General features: G+C 50.6%; 1 protein-coding gene across 5 annotated transcripts in view; it reads left to right on the top strand.

The window, feature by feature from the left end:
• The window catches only part of BANP (BTG3 associated nuclear protein), a 91,412-nt gene that overhangs the window by 11,813 nt on the left and 62,558 nt on the right, over positions 1-17,041 (top strand). For all 5 annotated transcript variants that reach the window (XM_057711798.1, XM_057711795.1, XM_057711794.1 and 2 more), the window contains exons 2-3: positions 11,461-11,599; positions 15,669-15,760. In XM_057711798.1, coding sequence (XP_057567781.1) covers positions 11,530-11,599; positions 15,669-15,760 — 162 coding nt within the window. In that variant the 5' untranslated portion in view covers positions 11,461-11,529. The remainder of the gene's footprint in view (positions 1-11,460; positions 11,600-15,668; positions 15,761-17,041) is intronic.

Here is a 17,041-nt window from a genome sequence, read left to right as displayed (position 1 = left end):
CAGGCTGTTTCTCCACCATTATGTCGGACGTGGCTGTAGCCGTGGTGGGACGGTGTTGGCCTCCAGGACCCTGGCTCCTGAGCTCCCCTGGGCCTGTTGGCTGAATTTGTGACCCCGGCCGCCTCCTAGCTGGAGTCTCCGAAGCACTTCCTCAGAGGGGCCTGCTGGACGCATAGGTGTACACCTGTGTCTGGGTGCACAGCGGGGTGACATTTTGATACATTGTGTTATCACTGCTTTTTTCTGCATTTGAAAGTAAGTTGCAGAGATCACCTCATTTCACCCCTGATGCTTGAGCCCACGTGTCTTGGGAGCAAGGACATTCTTTTGCATGACCGCACCTACCAACAGGAGCAGTGACCCTGTGTCACTGAAGATACCATCCATTCTCAGGTTCCTCCTGAGATTCTTTGTGGCTCCCTGCCCCCCGCCCGCCGCCTGACCTCCCTGCATTAGAATGCAGGTCTCTGCAGCCTCTGCCAGATTGTTTCATGCTGTGGACTTTTCAAGAGTCCCGCCAGGAGACCAGCACCTCTGACCCCCCACCCCCCACCCCCCCGGCCTGATGGGCAGTCAGCCCCCAGGAGACCCCTAGTGTCACTTCTCCACTTACTGCGTTAGTAAGCGTCTTGAGGGTAGGGCTATTTTTTGAAAAATGTATGAATGAATGCAGTAAGATCACTTACTATTAATTGTATAAGCAGTTCACAGAGACTCATTAAGGCTTGTCGCAGAGCTGAGCAGTAAGGCTAAGGTGTTTAGGCCTGCAGCCACGTGCGTGGCGATAGCCCTGCATCTTGGGCAGGTGTAGTATTTTCTGTCGTCAGAATAATACTTCACAGGGCAAGCAATTTAGGAGGGACAGGAGGAGAATTAAAATATGGGCATTATGTATGTAGAAACGAAAACGTTTACTGCAAGATATATGCAGGCCTCTGCAGTGTATTTACATTTATTATTGGCAGTTGGCAAATCAAGTAAAAGTTGCATTTAATTGCTTTTATGGTTTCTGTTTTATAGCAGACATTATCTGAAATGCATTTTAATGCGTATGTGGTTCTTATGCTTGCTTTCCAGATGTATAATTCCTGAAGGCAGTGGTTGTCAGAGTGTGGTCCACAGAACCCCAGGGAGGTCCTTGAGACATTCCCAGGGGGTATTTGAGGTCAAAATAGTTTTCATAATGGTCGTCAAGCGGTCCCTTGGCTCTTTTTGCATGTTGACATTTGGACCGAGTCCTTGAGCTGCAGTTGTCACTAGATTCTTTACCGCCGTGCAAGTCAGAAAAGCTATTCTCATCTAAGAATGTCCTTGATGCAGCAGTAAAAATCATTCATTTTGTCAGCTCTCAGCCCTGAGTACACCCCTTTTTAATACTCTGTGTGACTAAACAGGAAGTGTGTGGAAAGCACTTTTGCGTTTTGGAGTTGGGAGGTTGTCTGGAGGACAGGCCCTCCTGCAGCTACTTGGGTTGCTAGCCGAACTGGCCGCTTTTTTTCAAGGAATAATTGACAGTACCAGTGTTTCTTACCAAATGGACAGAGTTAGCCTGTCACAGCAAGGAAAGCAGCTGACACTATTGCCAGTGGTAAAATTTGCGCTTCCAGATGGAATTGGAATTTCATAAAGCTTGTATCTGACACTGTGAGCCTGGCAGCTTCCTAATACTTCGACTTTTTTTTTAAAAAAATTAATTAATTAATTATTTTTTGGCCACGCTGCACAGCATGCGAGATCCTAGTTCCCCAACCAAGGATTGAACCCACACCCCCACCCCGGCAGTGGAAGTGCGGAGTCTTAACCACTGTACCGCCAGGGAATTCCTCAAGACTTCTGATAAGATCGGTGCTGTTATTAAGGAATGTGATGCTTTAGATAATCTGTAATAAACATTTGGAAGATCTGCAGAACTCACTGAACCAGTATTTTCCAAATGACCAAATCAGACCTGGTAAATGTCCGTTTAAAGTGCAAGACAGATTTTAAAGTAATAAAGTAACAGAGTCCACCAGTATGGTTTCAGATTCCACACTGTGGCTCACCTTGCAGCGTTTCGATGCTGTGTTGCGGCGGAGCGTCCACAGGCCTGTGACCGGGCTGCGCAGCTGTGCTGCCCTCTGCTTCATGCAGCAACAAACATGGGAACCCAGTTCTTTTCCAGTAAGTCTGACATTAAACAGATTTATAAAAATGCAAAACTGTGTCTCTCTTCTCGCCAGGATTTTGCTGCCGTTATTTCAGAAACTATAGTTATTTTTGGTGAAAAAAATCGTTTTGTATGTTAATATGTAGTGTATTGGATTTTTGTAATTTTTAAATGAATAAAGTAGTCACACATTTTCTGTTCTGACTTCAGAGACGGTGGTATTGGTAGATATGCCTCCACAAGCACAAGCTCAGTAACTTTCAGGTGGGGAAGGGGTCCTGAGACCGGTGTGTCTTGAACTGGGACAGCGGTGCTGCTCAGCCAGCTTGAATCCGGCCACTTCTCTTTCCTGCATTGGTGGTTTGTATCTGAGGGGGTTTATATATTTTGGAAAGTGTGAATAGACGTGGTCAGTGTAGTCAAACATATTAGCTGTAGTGGGAAGAAGGACCTGCCATCTGAGACTAGTTTGACCTCCTAATTTCAAACTTAAATATGTTTAGGGGAGCTGTTTTGAAGGAGAAACAGTGTGGCCTGGATTTTCCCAAGAATCAGTGCTGCTTCCCGCGGATCCAGCACTGGCCGGTCGTGTATAGTCATATTTTCTCCTCCTTCCCTATTTCTCCTTTGCGTGCCCCCCCACCCCACACTGACTTGCGGAAAGTCAGCGAGCCGAGTCTTTTTCACATGTCTCTGTGTAATTAAAGTTGATTTCTTTGCTTGCTTCATACCGGCTTTTAATTAATTTCATTACTGCATGTATATCCAGGCAGATCTGACTGAACGGAATAATCTTTATTTTCTTGGAGGTGCCCTGTTTCTGGAGGTTGAGCTTTTTATCTGGGCAACACTGGGCCACTTCCTGGTGAGGGTGGAGTTTACCGCTCTGGTCTTTATGGTGTGTGGACTTGGCCTCGCTGCTCAGGTGGACGTGAAGCCAGTGCCAGAGGCAGGGCAGTGGCTGGGGGACCGGGTCCAGGAGGGCGGGGCTGCTGTCAGGGCCTGGGTGCCGGAGGTTCCCACCATATCCTGCGCAGCTGCTCTCCGAGACTTGTCTTTAGGGTCTTCTGTCTCTTGTACTCATCGGGGATGTTCCTGCCCCTCCAAAGACTGTGTTCAGTCCGTGTATTTGGCATCTGTAAAGGGAGGTGGGACTGGCACAGCTGACTCCCAAGGCCCCTCCTCGGTGAGCCAGGGATGCCCCCGCTTCCACCCATGACGTGGTGCGTGGGCTGTGTCTCTTCACACGGGTCGCTCCGCAGGGACCTGACGGCTGGGGAGCAGTGCTGGTGGAGCAGAGTCGGGGGTCACCGTGGCTGTAGTGTGCTCCTCCCGGGGACATAGCCTCCTGCAGACAGGCTCAGGCTCTTGTTCAAGGGCCCATGGGGGAAACAGCTCTGTGCAGAGGGTCCGCCCTAAAAACCCCATGTGTTGTGACGTCCCTAATGAGAGGACCCGTGTGCTGTCGTTCTCGTGGTGACCGAGAAGATCCCAGGGTGGGCACGGGGGGCTTCCTGGTTACTTTTTCTTGCCGCCTTTTGCCGGTCTGTAGCATTTCCTTTTTCACCTTTACTGCTGACGCTCAGTCGGGTGCTCGATACAGTAGCTTTTCTCTTTTTTCCTGTTTCAGTGGCCTTGCATTTTTATTTTACGGTGTCTGAAATGTTAAAAAATTAGCAACAGCAAGACTAAACGTGCAGTCCTGTGTGTCTGCCGAGCAGCTGCCGGAGCCTCTTGCTGACACCCCGCGAGCAGCCCGTATTTTCCCTGTTGAAGCTTACGTGTCACTCGCGTGAAGGCCACAGGCATACGCTGAACAGATTTGTGACTTAGTTATGGTCCAGTCCTCACTGCAGTCCGCAGATGTGCTGCCCTCCGTAGTTCTGCCCCGGGGGGTGACTTTCCCGTGGGCTCCCCTGCGAGACCCGCCACGCGGATGAGCGTGGTGTGCCACCCCCGCCCAGGGGCGCGTCTTCCAGCAGGGGCGACGCGCGCCGAACAGGGTGGAGTTTTAGCCTGTGTCGAAGGTTAGATATAAAGGCTTTGCGGTGAAGCAGGCGGGGGCAGCGGGGAGGTGGGTGCTGGGGGTGGGTGATGGGTGAGGGCTGAGCTGGCGCCTGCCTGCCCGGCTGCGGCGGCCTCCCTGGACTGAGGAGCCGCGAGGAGAGCCGGAGGGGTGTGGAGGGAGGCTGGCTGGTGCCGGGCGCCAGGGCACACCTTGAATACGCGGGAAGCCTTCCATGGGCTTTGAGCAGACAGGGTCGCTGCGTTGGGCTTTAACGTGATCCTGCAGCTTTTAAACAGCTATTGGCAGTAATTCTGGGGCAAAGACAGAGACCAGGGAGACCAGGTGGGGGCCAGCGCGGGGGTCCTCATGTGTGGTGACGAGGCCAGAGTGAGGACGCTGGAGAGTCTGCCTACAGGTCGGATGAGAGAGGAGAACCCAAGGCCCGAAGATTCCGGCCTGAGTGCCTGGGGTGGGAGGTCTGGAGGCGCAGGCGGGTGGTGGAGAGGGACAGGTTCAGTTTGGGCTCCTCCACGTTGAGACTGGACACCCAGGGGAGGTGGCCCAGAGGCAGCTTGTCACGTGGGTCTGGAGTTCCCAGAGAGGTCGGAGGTGAGGTGGGTCCATGCGCCATCGGCAGGTAATGGTCTCTCCGTGCGGGTGGGGAGAGTGCAGCGCCGAGCCGCAGGGAGAGGAGAAAGTCTGACCGCGCGGTCTGGGGCAGGGGGCGCACCTGCGGGAGCGGTCCCGGCTGTGGGTGCGCACGCACTGTAGGCTGGGAGGCGGGTTTAAGGCAGGGCTGGAGAAGGCTCCCTGGTTTCTATCCAGGTTTGATGTGGTTGGCCTCATCTGTGTACTCGCTGATTGGTTTTAGAAAAACAATCTCAGTGGTAGTAAGCACAATAAATAACATGTGATCACAGAAAGCTCAGCAGCCCAGAGGGCGAAAGGATGAAGGGTGGCTTGTGTCACTGTGCTCCTTCGCTCGCGGGTGGGTCACCTTGGCTCCGTGTGTGTCATTCCAGACCATCCCGTGGGTGTTTACACACACACACGGACACGTGGCTACACATACGTGCAGTTTTCCCTTGATGCTCCTTTCTGCCAGCATTGTGTTCTGGAGACCTTTCTGGTCACATGCATGCCGTGGTGTCTCACGTCATTGACTTTACTGGTCCCCTGAGACTGTTGCTTTTGGTCGATGGGCTCTTTTTCCACCTGCACCCTGGAAGACACTCTCTTCACAGGCTGCAGTCGTTGCTGTTAGAGACATTATCGAACGTTCATCGCGGTCCAGCTGCTCTGTGATGCTAGGACGGGACCATCTCCAGGACTTCTGAGAAACGGCAGATTTCACTTGCCAAAATGGCACCCACGTGCGTCGTTCTGTTCCAGTTTTCTTGGGCTTGTTGCCCTAGTTTTTTCTCTTCAAACCTTCACTGTCAGCAGAATTTTAAATGACACTTTATGCTGGCAGCAGAGTCATTTTGAGTAAACAGCTTGGATAATTGTGTGGTGTCCTCATTTGGAAGAGGGTGGGATTCAGGATTTTATGGTGAGCTCGGTGTATTTTCTTAAGTCACTCACGGAGCTTCTAGAAATCAGGAAAAGCTTGAATTGGGCACCTGAAAACTTTCCACCAGCCCTTTGTGAGAGACGGGTAATTAACCTGGGCCCTGTGGCCCCGGGGCCATCACGAATGGGCTTCAGGGCGGTTCGCAGAGGTTAAGCCTGGCGGAGCGCCGCAGATTCCACAGTACTTTTAGAGCAGGTGGTTGGTGATTTCCCTTTGGTATGAGGAGGTTGGAGGCAGGCAGTCTGGGGAGGCCAGCAGCAGGAGGGCACGGGGGAGCAGGGGTCCCGGTGCTGCCCTGCACCCATCTGTGCTCACGCGCCATTGGCCGGAGCGGGTTCCGTGGCCACCACGCGCTGCAGCAGAGGCTGGGCTCTCTGGTGGCCACGTGCCCTGGGAGTTGGGATCCTTCCAGCCTGAGCGTCAGGGAGAGCAGGTACTGGGGTGGGCGGCTGGCAGTCGCTGGTGGTTATGAGGCTCTGAAACTTGGCAGAACTTCTTTCCTGGAAAAGGATCTGTAACGTTTTAAAAGTTAGATTCTGAAAGCAGAGTGTGACCCTGAAACATTTTAAATCCATCAATTCGAGGATAGGTGGGGTGGTATTATCTAACTGAGGACCACTGCCTTCATGAAGGCGTTCAGTGTATCCCTTTAATAATCCTTGCTTTGGTTCTTAGTTTAGAAAAAAGACAGCGTTTATGAGTGGCTTTGGTCTTTGTACTGACCACAGTTAATCTGCTCAGAGGTCACCTTCAGAGGACCCAGGTTTAGAATGACTCCTGGTGGGCCCTCCCAGCTCGGTCTCATAGGTCCTGTCTGCCTCCGAGTGCTGGGGTGCAGGTGAGGCCGAACGGGCGCCAGGGCTCAGAGTCGTACTGCACGTGAGGGAGGTTGGAGGTGAGGATTTCCCCGCGGCGGATGCCTCAATGTTTAGTTGTCTGACCATATTTTAAAAGTACTTTCATTTTTGGAAAGGTGATAAATGTGCATGATAAAAAAGGCAAATATAGTTTCCTTTCACCTCTATGCCCCAGGGATGGTCTGTGCACGTCTAGCATAGTTCTTAAAAAAAAAGAAAAGTATGTTGTACACATTCTGTCCCATTTACGTTCGTGTAATACCGCATCTCAGGAGTTGTCCCTTAGAAAGCTCTGCCTGGTTCTTCTAGGCCGTTGCCTGGTCTCTCATTGTTCAGCTGGGCCGGACTTGTTTTTTTTAAAACCGCATGCATCCATTCTTTTGCTGCTAAAAGTAATGCCTTGATTGTTTTGTTTCTCTGGTAGGTAGATCTTTGCACAAACACACGACTCTGTGTGGCGGGAGAATTCCTCGGTGGGCAGTGGCCAGGTCAGGGCCCTGCAGCAGCACTTCGATGCCTATTGCCTGTTGGTCTTCAGAGCTAAGCTCCCGCCAAACATGCCCAAGAGCGCCCACGCCCTGACACGCCTCCAGCACACTGGTCACACTGAGTGTCTGGTTGACATTTGCATTTTAAAAATTATGCAGGAGGTCGGGTCTTTTCATGTTTAAAAGCTTTGTGACTTTTTTTCCCTATGAATTCACTCTTATTTCCTATGTTCGTTTCGACGAGGTTTATTGGTCTTTTTTCTGTTACTGTGAAAGAAGGAAATGAGCTCTTTGGTGCATGTGTAAGAAGTGTTTTCCATTTTGTTTGAGCTTTGCCTTCAAAAAAAACCCCCTTTGTATTAAATATAATACAAATAGAGAAGATCGTAGTTTTGCCAGTTTTTTGTTGTTGTTGCAGTCTCCTTTAATTTACAGGGACCTTTATGACCCCCCCACCGCACCCCACCAGACCTCCATGCCATTTGCCTGTTGATTAAACAGGGTTGCTTGACTGTCGAGTTCCCCACAGCCTGGATTTTGCTTTTTCTGCGTGTGCTCCTGTGGGTGGTGAGCATTTCCTGGAGGCCGGTTGTGTGAGAATTCCCGAGGCCCAGTTGTCCCGGCGTCTTCGTCGGCTTGTGTTGGCAGCACATGCCGGCCTCTGGTCTGCAGGGTGTCAGCGGCCACTGGTGCTCAGCTATCGTTCCGTCTTTTCTTTGCTCTAATACTTGCCTACAGAGGAACGTTCCACAACGATTAGCTGGCTTTTCAGTGGTATAATTTATATAGAAAGGCAGGATGATTTTCTTTTTAATACTTAAAAAAAAAAAAAACTAAAGGCAGTTCCCTAGCATCCTCTAAAAGTAACGTTTTTTTGGTATCATTGTGGATGCATGAATTTAAAAATATTTCTCTTTTAGCCCGTTGCCGTGGTTGTCCTTGTTGATGGTCATTTTCCCACCTTTGGCCAGAAGCAGCGTCTTTGAGTTGGCGCCTGAGTCCTTTCGGTACTGCCCTGATGTGTCATCCCTGCGTCTGGGATGACAAGGTGTTATCTTGCATATTCCTGGCCTCAGAGCCGGAATCAGCTGTTTTCTCCAGGAAGCCCTGATCTCTTGGTGAGAGGTGGTATTTCAGCTCCGCATTCTGGGCTGTAGGGAGGCACGGTGCTACCGGGTTCAGCACCATGTCTGCACACACGCCTGAGTTCACACTTCCAATTCCAGTACACGCCCCAGTCACGTCGGCGGCCCCGAGACCTCTTCTGCCTGACCCCGGGTCTGCGCGTCAAGGACGCCGAGAGTGGTAGGGTTGGAAAACCCTGTAGCTCCTCATTGTACACAGAATTCTCAGAGGGAACTCCAGCACCACCACTCAGTGATCCCTGAAAATTGTTAAAATTTGTTCTGTGTATGTGCTCCCAATTTCTCTCCCCATTTTTAAGCAGGTCAATTGTATCTCCGCTGTCAGAGCGTGGAGCCGTTGCAGACTGTGCTTTCTCCTTTTGTCTCAGTTCTCTGTGTAAATGTAGACGGCTCGCCACTGACCAGTTTGGATGTTGTCTCTCCAAGTGGTCTTGGTTTTCTGAATCTTGTTTTCCAGCAGGTTCTTCAGGAAAGGTTCGTGGGAGCGCTGTTCTGTGAGTGCTGTGTGTTGGCACAAGTTGCTGCCTTTGTACTTGAAGCTCATTTTGTCTGGATGTAAAGGCTCCCATTACTTTCCTTGAGTGTCTTGTGTGTGTCTCCCTTCTCCTGTTGTAGTTTGATAATCTGTGCCCCCCTCCCCCACCATTTTAAGTTGTCCGGTATTTTCTCTAGATGTCTAAGTAATTTTTCTTTTTTCTTTAAATAAGAAAGTGTGCCTTCCCCACCCCAGGTTTGTGCTGTGTGTTTTATAAGTAGTTTCAAATGTTTTCTCCCCATTTCTGAAGCGTTTTCTGGGATTTACTTGTAGTATTCCGTTTCATTGCTTTGCTTTGGTTTTCTTTGTAGAGTCCCCTATTAAATACATATCGAGTTCTCTTTGCCTGTCAGTCCGCTACTTTTTCTTGGACTTTCTTCTTTCATTTCCTTTTTATTCTTAATTTTTTTCTCCTTTCTTTATTTTGTTTTTCCTAAGGCATAATTTATTGTATTTATTTGCTCTTGGATTCCTTCTAGTTTAGCCTTCGTTTCCAGATTTATTTTTCCTTTATTTCTAATCTTTTTTGAGCTCCCTCCCCTTGTTTCTGAGTTTTTCTAATGCTGGTTTATGGTTAGTGATATCGGATATAATTTCCTTTGTGAATGTGAGTTTGTTTTGGAATCTTAGGATGGAGATGTCATCTCGTCGGGACACATCTTTCTAGCACGCGCTCACTGTCTGTCGTGGGGCTGCTCTGCTTGTATTCGCTTTTAAATATGTTATCTTGGCACGAGATTTGACTGTAAAATTTTCTATTGTTCATTTTCTGTGGAATTAATTTTCCTGGATATTTGGAAGGAAGGCTAGATTTGGAATAGTTTTTCTAATTTCCATGTTCCAGAGCTGTCTTTTCTGTTGTTTTTAGGAGGTTGTAACAAATGCAGTAGCTGTTTTTTGGTCTCTTCCGGCTCTTTTCCTGTCCCACCTGTGATTAGACTCTCGTTCTCTCTGTCCTGCACGCTTTGTATTCTATTCCAGTCATTTCTTTCCAGTGTATCTGGCTCGGGAGGGGGCTCTGGATGCGTCGTCTTGAGAGTCCGTGGCCCAGGACGCTGGCGTATGGCCCGGGCGTTGGTCTGCCGCCGAAGCTGCTCACCGCCTGGGCTTGGCCTCTGTTCCCAAGTGGACCGTTTTTCCTTCTCTCTGCGCCCTGCTTCCTCCTTGCTTCTCCCTTGAGGACCGTGTGTTGTCAGTGGTTTGTTGCTCGTGTGCTGGGGTCACCTGATCTCTCAGCTTGCTACAGACTTTGACTTGGGTTCGCTGTCCTCGTTTGAGAGATTAAAAATCTCTGTCACTGCCACCCCTCCCTGGCTGGACTTTTAAGGGGTTCAGCGGCCGTGCCTCTGTGGTCCCTCGGCCCCCCGCCCCCCAGTCGTTTGTCTTTGGCATCTGCTCTGGAAGGGCCGGCCGGCGCGCTTCTGCTTCCCTCCGTCTCCCGCCAGGTGTCTAAATGGCAGGTACACACCTTGGCCATTCGCCGGGTGGCGCCTGTGAGCATATTTAGCTGAAGGTGCTGCATTCGTTCTGTGAAGGGAGGGTAAGGCAGGAGCTTGGCTGCTGCTCCTCCACGTGGCTGTCCCTAAGAAATTCTGGAGCTGCTGCCATTTAAGCTGTAGAATTTAAACCTGGGTTTATAGGGTTTAAGAACACGTGTGGAACCTGCGAATTTGGTTTTATGCCTGTTGGAACTTAGCCGTTTAAAGGCGCTGTCAGGAGACTCTTGGTTGAAACTAGATGACCTGAAATTCATGGTGCAGCTGCCCGGGCAGGGGGCACGGAGCGGGGGCGGGCAGCAGGCACGTGTGGGTGGGGGCCGTGCTGTGCGTCTGCCCCCAGGGAGCGTGCCGTCTACTTGGGGAAGACATGTTGCTTCTTTCACAAACGTTTGCTTACAGGTAAGTAAAACATAAGGTGTAGGATGATGAACGTATTATGGGGGCATCGATTCCAGATCTGCAGGCACCCTGTTTCAAACGCTACTTTCAGACCCCTGTGTTAATAGGTCGTATTAGAAGTGACATGGCCTCATTTCTGGTCTGGAGAAGGTGCGTCTAGGCCTGATGAGAATGTTGCAGGAGCAGGAAGAAAGGAGCAGACCGTGTTGCAGACATGTGGCTGTCTCGGGGGTGGCAGGCGGTGGCGGACAGGCCCTGGACCGGGGCAGAGGGCTGCTGCTGGGGTCAGTCTGCCCAGGAGCCACACTCTGCCTGCTGGAGGGGAGGGCGTGTGAGGAGCAGAAGTGGGGCAAGGGGACAGCCTTGGCGGAAGGATCTGTTTGGGTAAAACTTGGGAGGTGTGTTTGTGATGGTTTTGGGGTGTGGTGTGTGTAGCAGAGCTGAGAGCCGGCGGGGGCAGGCGAGAGACAGGACGTGTTCCAGGGGCAGGAAGGGGACCTGGGGGCATCTGGCTTGGGGTGACACATTCCAGCCTTCTTAGGAAGGTGCCTTACGAGTGGGTGTGGAACTAGACTGGCAAGGTAAGGGCTAGTCTAGCGCTGAAGGACAGAGCCAGTGAACAGTGTTTTGGGGTCATTTCTCAGTTCTCAAAGAACACTAAGCTTTTGGTGGTTTGGGGCAAGAAGATCCAATATTTAAAAACCCACAGGCTTCTGGTGTCCTCTTGGATACAGAATGTGGCTAGCAGTTCCATCATTTCAAGGTCACGGTTGTTCATCTCCTCTCCGCTGTCGTGGCTTTTGTTTTTAGGTGACAGAAACCCTGTCCTACGTGAGTCTGTTTCCTGCCCATCTACCGGCCACTCTCCTCTCGTCCTGGATGATGTCAGAACAGGACCTGGCGGATGTGGTGCAGATCGCAGTGGAGGAGCTGAGTCCCGACCACCCAGGTACAGAGCACCGGGGCGGGGGGGGGGGGGGGGGGGGGGGGGTAGGGAGCCGGCGCTCTCCCCAGTCTGTAAAAGCCTGAAAGCGCTTCCACGAGTTTCCTCTCCAGTGAAACAAGAGAAGCGGCAGTGCATGCTGTGTACGAAAGCCCGGATCAGAGCTGTCAGCCCCCACGCCCATCCCAGTGGTCCCTCCGCACCCCCTCACCCCACCCTTGCGCCGCACCAGGCCTTCCAGCCTCAGCCCCTCTTCCTGCCCTGCCCCCGGTTCCCCGGACTCCCCTTTAAAGCCCCCTGTGGTCACGTCTGGGCCTCTCCCGCTGCTGTGGACGCCTGCGAGGTGTTCCCTGCACGGCTGCTCCCTCCTTCATCCACCTCTTCCCTGGGGACGGCGTCTTTCTCCTATGTTCACCCTGCTGTAAAGGTCCTTGCTGCATACTGTGGCAAATATTTTTGTAGGGTAAGTTCCCAGAAGCAGAACTGCCGTGTGTGTTCAGAGTTTTGATAAGACACTGATGGATGTCCGAGAAATGCTTCATCTGGTTATTCTGTGAGACGACTTTCCTGCACTTTTGCCAGGGCTGGTAATCTCCCTTAGTGACCAACATTAAAGGCACACATCTATTTTGGAACCTTAACTAAATATTAGACACTTTATAAGGGAAGCCCTAAATTTCAAGAACTTCAGCTATGAAACACTTTATTAGCACTTTTATAATAAGATTTCTCAGTAAGTGTCCTTATTTTCTGTGAAGTTTTCTTTAAAAAATTAATTTATTTTTATATGTTGGCTGCATTGGGTCTTTGTTGCTGCACGCGGGCTTTCTGTAGTTGTGGGGAACGGGGGCTTCTCTTGTTGCGGAGCAAGGGCTCTAGGCGTGCAGGCTCGGTAGTTGTGGCGCACGGGCTTCGTTGCTCCTCGGAATATGGGATGTTCCCGGACCAGGGATGGAACCCGTGTCCCCTGCATTGGCAGGCGGACTCTTAACCGCTGCGCCAGCAGAGAAGCCCCGTAAAGTTTTATGTTTTGTATTTCTGTTAAGTCTGAAATAACAGGCACACACGCTTAAATCACATTGTGTTGGTTGCCTGGTTCCTCTTTCTGGAATAGAATTGAAATGCTAACTTTTTTTTCCTACAGAAAAGAGAGTTTTCAGAAATCTCATAAGAACGTATGACGATGCCTATCTTGCATGGTCTCTTTGCTATGTTAGCTGAAAAAGCTTCCTTGGGAAATCAGTCATGCACGGAAGGGTGGGTAACGCACGTGATTTGGGATTGAACCAGCAGTCACAAAGAGGCGGGGGCAGCCTCTCAGGAATGCTGTTCTTCAGTCAGTTTTTCTCATTTTGCTTCTGATTTGTTTATAAGAAGCACGGTCACCTGGTAACTGGCGAGATGAAGAGCCTGCCAGACCCTTGAGCAAAGTCAGGGCATCTGCGTGTAGCCGGTAACCCCAGTTTTCTCTGTAAAGGTGAGCCAGCTTGTTTAGAGCGAGACCGTGAAGCCTCGGCCTCATTTAGCGCCACACCTCAGATACCAGAGAACTGAGAAAAGGCAGCAGCACTGTCACTGCACCTCACAGTTGTAAAATCAACTGTTCATGTTTTGGTGGGTAGACGTCAGTTTCTTTAGAAAACACACGCACCGCAGTGCTATAAGAGAAAAAATGTTCCAGTTATATAAGTTTTAAGCATTTTTAGAACTATTAAAATTCTGACAGTTTACTTCCCAGTTAAATTCTCTCTCTGTAGATTACAGTTCAAAGAAGGATTAGAGCAGTCACTTCCGATCCTGGTGTGGTTCCTTGTGGGTTCCTTAAATAGCTGGGAGCTACAGCTTATGGCTGTGTAATGAGCACCTACTGTGTGCAGGGCTCTCTGAGGCCGGTGTAGACAGGCCTGCAGTCTCTGTCCCCACAGGCCTCCCCGCACCGGCCAGCATTGCGCTGCATCCCACACGTGTGCGTCCTGAGTGGGCTTAAGATTGAGATGATTTTCTTCCTCGTTTCTAAAATGTTGAACTTTGTAAAACTGAAATGTATAGTCAAGCAAGTAGAGGAAATAAAAGTTTCCTAAAATCCTAGCGATAAAACTGCTTTAAAATTGTTGGCATGTATTGTCCTTCGTTTTTTTCTGTTTTCCGTTTAAAATCAAAATGCTTGGGTTTGGGACTTCCCTGGTGGCGCAGTGGTTAAGAATCTACCCGCCAGTGCAAGGACACGGGTTCCATCCCTGGGTGGGGAAGATTCCACAGGCCGCGGAGCAACTCAACCGGTGCGCCACAACTACTGAGCCCACCAGCCGCAACAACTGAAGCCCGTGTGCCTAGAGCCCGTGCTCCACGACAGTAGAAGCCACAGCAATGAGAAGCCTGCGCACTGCAAGAGAGAGTAGCCCCCGCTCGCCACAGCTAGAGAAAGCCCGTGTGCAGCAGCAAAGACCCAGTGCAGCCAAAAATAAATAAATAATAAAATAAATCTTAAAAAACAAAAACAAAAAAACACTTGGGGGTGGCTTAAAAAAAATACTTGGGTTCTTGTGACTTTGCCTGTATGCACCACATGGCTGTGGTCTCTTCACCCGTCCTCACACACACACGATTGTAACTCTCACCGGGCCTGTCATTCCAGGTGATTGTGATGGCTTTAAAATGAACACTGAGTTCTTTTGTCTAATGTTAAGAGTAAGACGTGCAGAATTATAAAAAGCAGTGCAGCAAAGGACAGAGAGGAAAATAAAGTAGCAGCCACGCCGCCCGCGGGAGGTTGTTGCCGGAGCCCAGGCGTGTGTCCCCGTCGCCGGCCGCGGGCTGGCCTCCGTCTCCCTGCCTGCTCCTCTGCCCTGTGCTCACAGCCTTGAGGTGCTTCACGCTGCCAAGAGCTTGGAGTCTTCTTTCCTGTGGTTACAGGACGCCCGCTGTGTGACCCTGGTCGAGTCACACAACCTCTCTGGACTCGAGTTCAGCAAATTAAAAGGGTTAGATTCATGGTTGCCAGAGTCTCTCCGTCCTCCCAGCCCTGTTTTAATCACAGTCTTCCAGTGGGCGTGACTAGGCTTCGACCAAGCTTCTGGGAACCTGTGTTTTGCTAAGCACGACACTTGTAGGTGCGGATTTTTCCCTTTTTTAGCTTAATTAGATGAGAATTCACGCCCACACGTCCCGTGGAGGTGTTTGAGGCGTGGATACACAGGATAGTGCAGAGCCTGCCGGCAGGCCGGGGGCTTCCGGCATTGCAGGCCGGGGGCTGGTCTGCGAGGTGGGGCTTTGGCTAGTGACTTGGCTCCGCAGACCGTCTCCTGCTCTCGCCTGGGACCCCTGAAAGGGCCACGTTAGAGTCACAGGTCTGTTCAGCGTCTTTACATTGTAGGGATTTGAGGTGAGTCACCTGGTACGTACAGGCATAAAGGCATCAGGGTTGGGACCATCCTGTGCTGGCCTTGAACTGGCTGAGTTGCTTATCCATGGAGAGGCTGTGAAGACCGCTTGGAAGGTGCTGGTGGGAAGGCCTTGGTTTCGTCCACTGTAGGGGGAGCGGCTTTGTCTGTAACTTAGCATGTTACGTCTGAGACTAGTTTGATGTCCAGCACCTGACAGTATGTGATATTCAGAGAGTGGTTTTGATTTTGGAAAGAGGTGGCCGGCTGACAAGACTTAAAGGTCGGAAAGCAATCATTATTAGTGATTGGGTTCCATCAGAAGGGGTAGCTGGATGGAGCACTGAGTGAGAAGCCTGCAGTCGGTGGCGGGATCATCTCTTTGGCGCGTTAGGGAAATAGTTTATCCAGTGCCCAGGTTTTTCTTGCGACTAAGGAGAGATCTTATTTTCTGCCTGACTGAGAATTTTAAGTTAAACCTTTAAAAAGTAAAATACGAGGTGGGTTGTGCCGTTTCTCATTTAACCTTAAGGTGATGCCTTTATACTTAAGGTGTCAGGACTGTTTACCATTTTACTATTAAATCTTAATGTTAAACATTTAATATCAAATGTTAAATCTTAAAATTAAATCTTAATATCAAATAATCTGTAAAACCTTTCATATTAAAGTTTTTTTGTCGCTTTCATTTTCAGTTGTATTGGAGAATCATGTAGTGACAGATGAAGATGAACCAGCTTTGAAACGCCAGCGACTAGAGATCAATTGTCAGGACCCTTCTATAAAGGTAAAAATATTAACATGTGGTTACTTATATGTTATGTGGGGCTGCCGTAACAAATCACAGTGCGGGCTTGGGGCGGGGGCGGGGAGGGGCTTAGAACAACAGAAATTTACTCTTTCACGGTCCTGGAGGCCAGAATTCTGAAATCAGGATGTCACCAGGGCTGACTTCCCTGAAGAGGCTCTGGGGGAGGGTCTCTCCTGCCTCTTCCAGCTCCTGGGGGTCCAGGCGTCCCTGGCTGGTGGCCGCCTCCCTCCAGGCTCTGCCTCTGTCTTCACGTGGCCTCTCCTCTGTGTCTGTGTCTCTCCTTTTCTGTCTCTTATAAGGACGGTCTCATTTGATTTAGGGCCACCCTAGCCTAGGAGGACCTCATCTTAACTTGATGACATTCGCAGAGATCCTGTTTCCAAAAGAGGCCACACTTACAGGTTCTGGGACGAGGAAGTGGACGTATTTCTGGGAGTCGCCATTCCACCCCCCACAAAGGCATCACGGCATGACGTTTCCCCTTGCAGAGTCACACTGTGACATTGGGACTGCCGCCCCCTGAGGCCTCTTCCTCCGTAGACCTGTGGACCTACTGTGCACGGAGGGAAGCACACAGTTCCCGTGGCGGGTGTTTCCCGCTGGTGATGATGCACTTCCGTGCCTATCACTTACGTCGCCTGAACTTTAAAGTCTGGTGGAGGCGTCTGGGAAGGCGCTGAGCGAGACAGTGGGTGATGGCCGGCTCTCGGGTTTGCTCGTGTGGTCTGCTGTGTGCAGAGCCACAGAGACGAGCAGCAGCGCCTGCGAGGGACTAGGGCCGCGGTGCAGGGGAGGACCCAAGTGACCTCCACGCCCTCTGCTTCTGCGGGGCCTCTGTTTAGAAACAGGAGCAGAAGCAGCGTGCGCTGAAACCTGTGGGGTGCCTTAAAGACACAGGCAGTTCAGTTTCCATTCCAGACTAGTGGAAGGAGGGCCGCTGCTTCAGTAACTCCACATCATATATTTTAAAATAAAACGCAGTTGTAGTTTTATCACAAAAGAGGCATGTGTGGTAAACAGCACAGCAGTCAGGCGTGGTTCAGGTAAGGTGGAAGCGGCCCCGTCACCCGGCCGGTGAGCAGGGCATCAGGCCACAGCTGGAACCTGCCACCCGTATCCTGGGAAAAGTGTGCGCGCCAGATTGCCAGAGCTCTTTAAAAGGAGTAGATTTGGATGATTTTTAGTCAGTATCACTTGTGTATAGAAGATGTATTTAAGAGTACTATTCTCTGCCTTTCTCTGTTACATCACTTTGTT

The sequence above is a fragment of the Hippopotamus amphibius genome, chromosome 16 (genome assembly GCF_030028045.1).
Source record: "Hippopotamus amphibius kiboko isolate mHipAmp2 chromosome 16, mHipAmp2.hap2, whole genome shotgun sequence".
Lineage (NCBI taxonomy): Eukaryota > Metazoa > Chordata > Mammalia > Artiodactyla > Hippopotamidae > Hippopotamus > Hippopotamus amphibius.
This window is presented reverse-complemented; position numbering and strand designations above follow the sequence as displayed.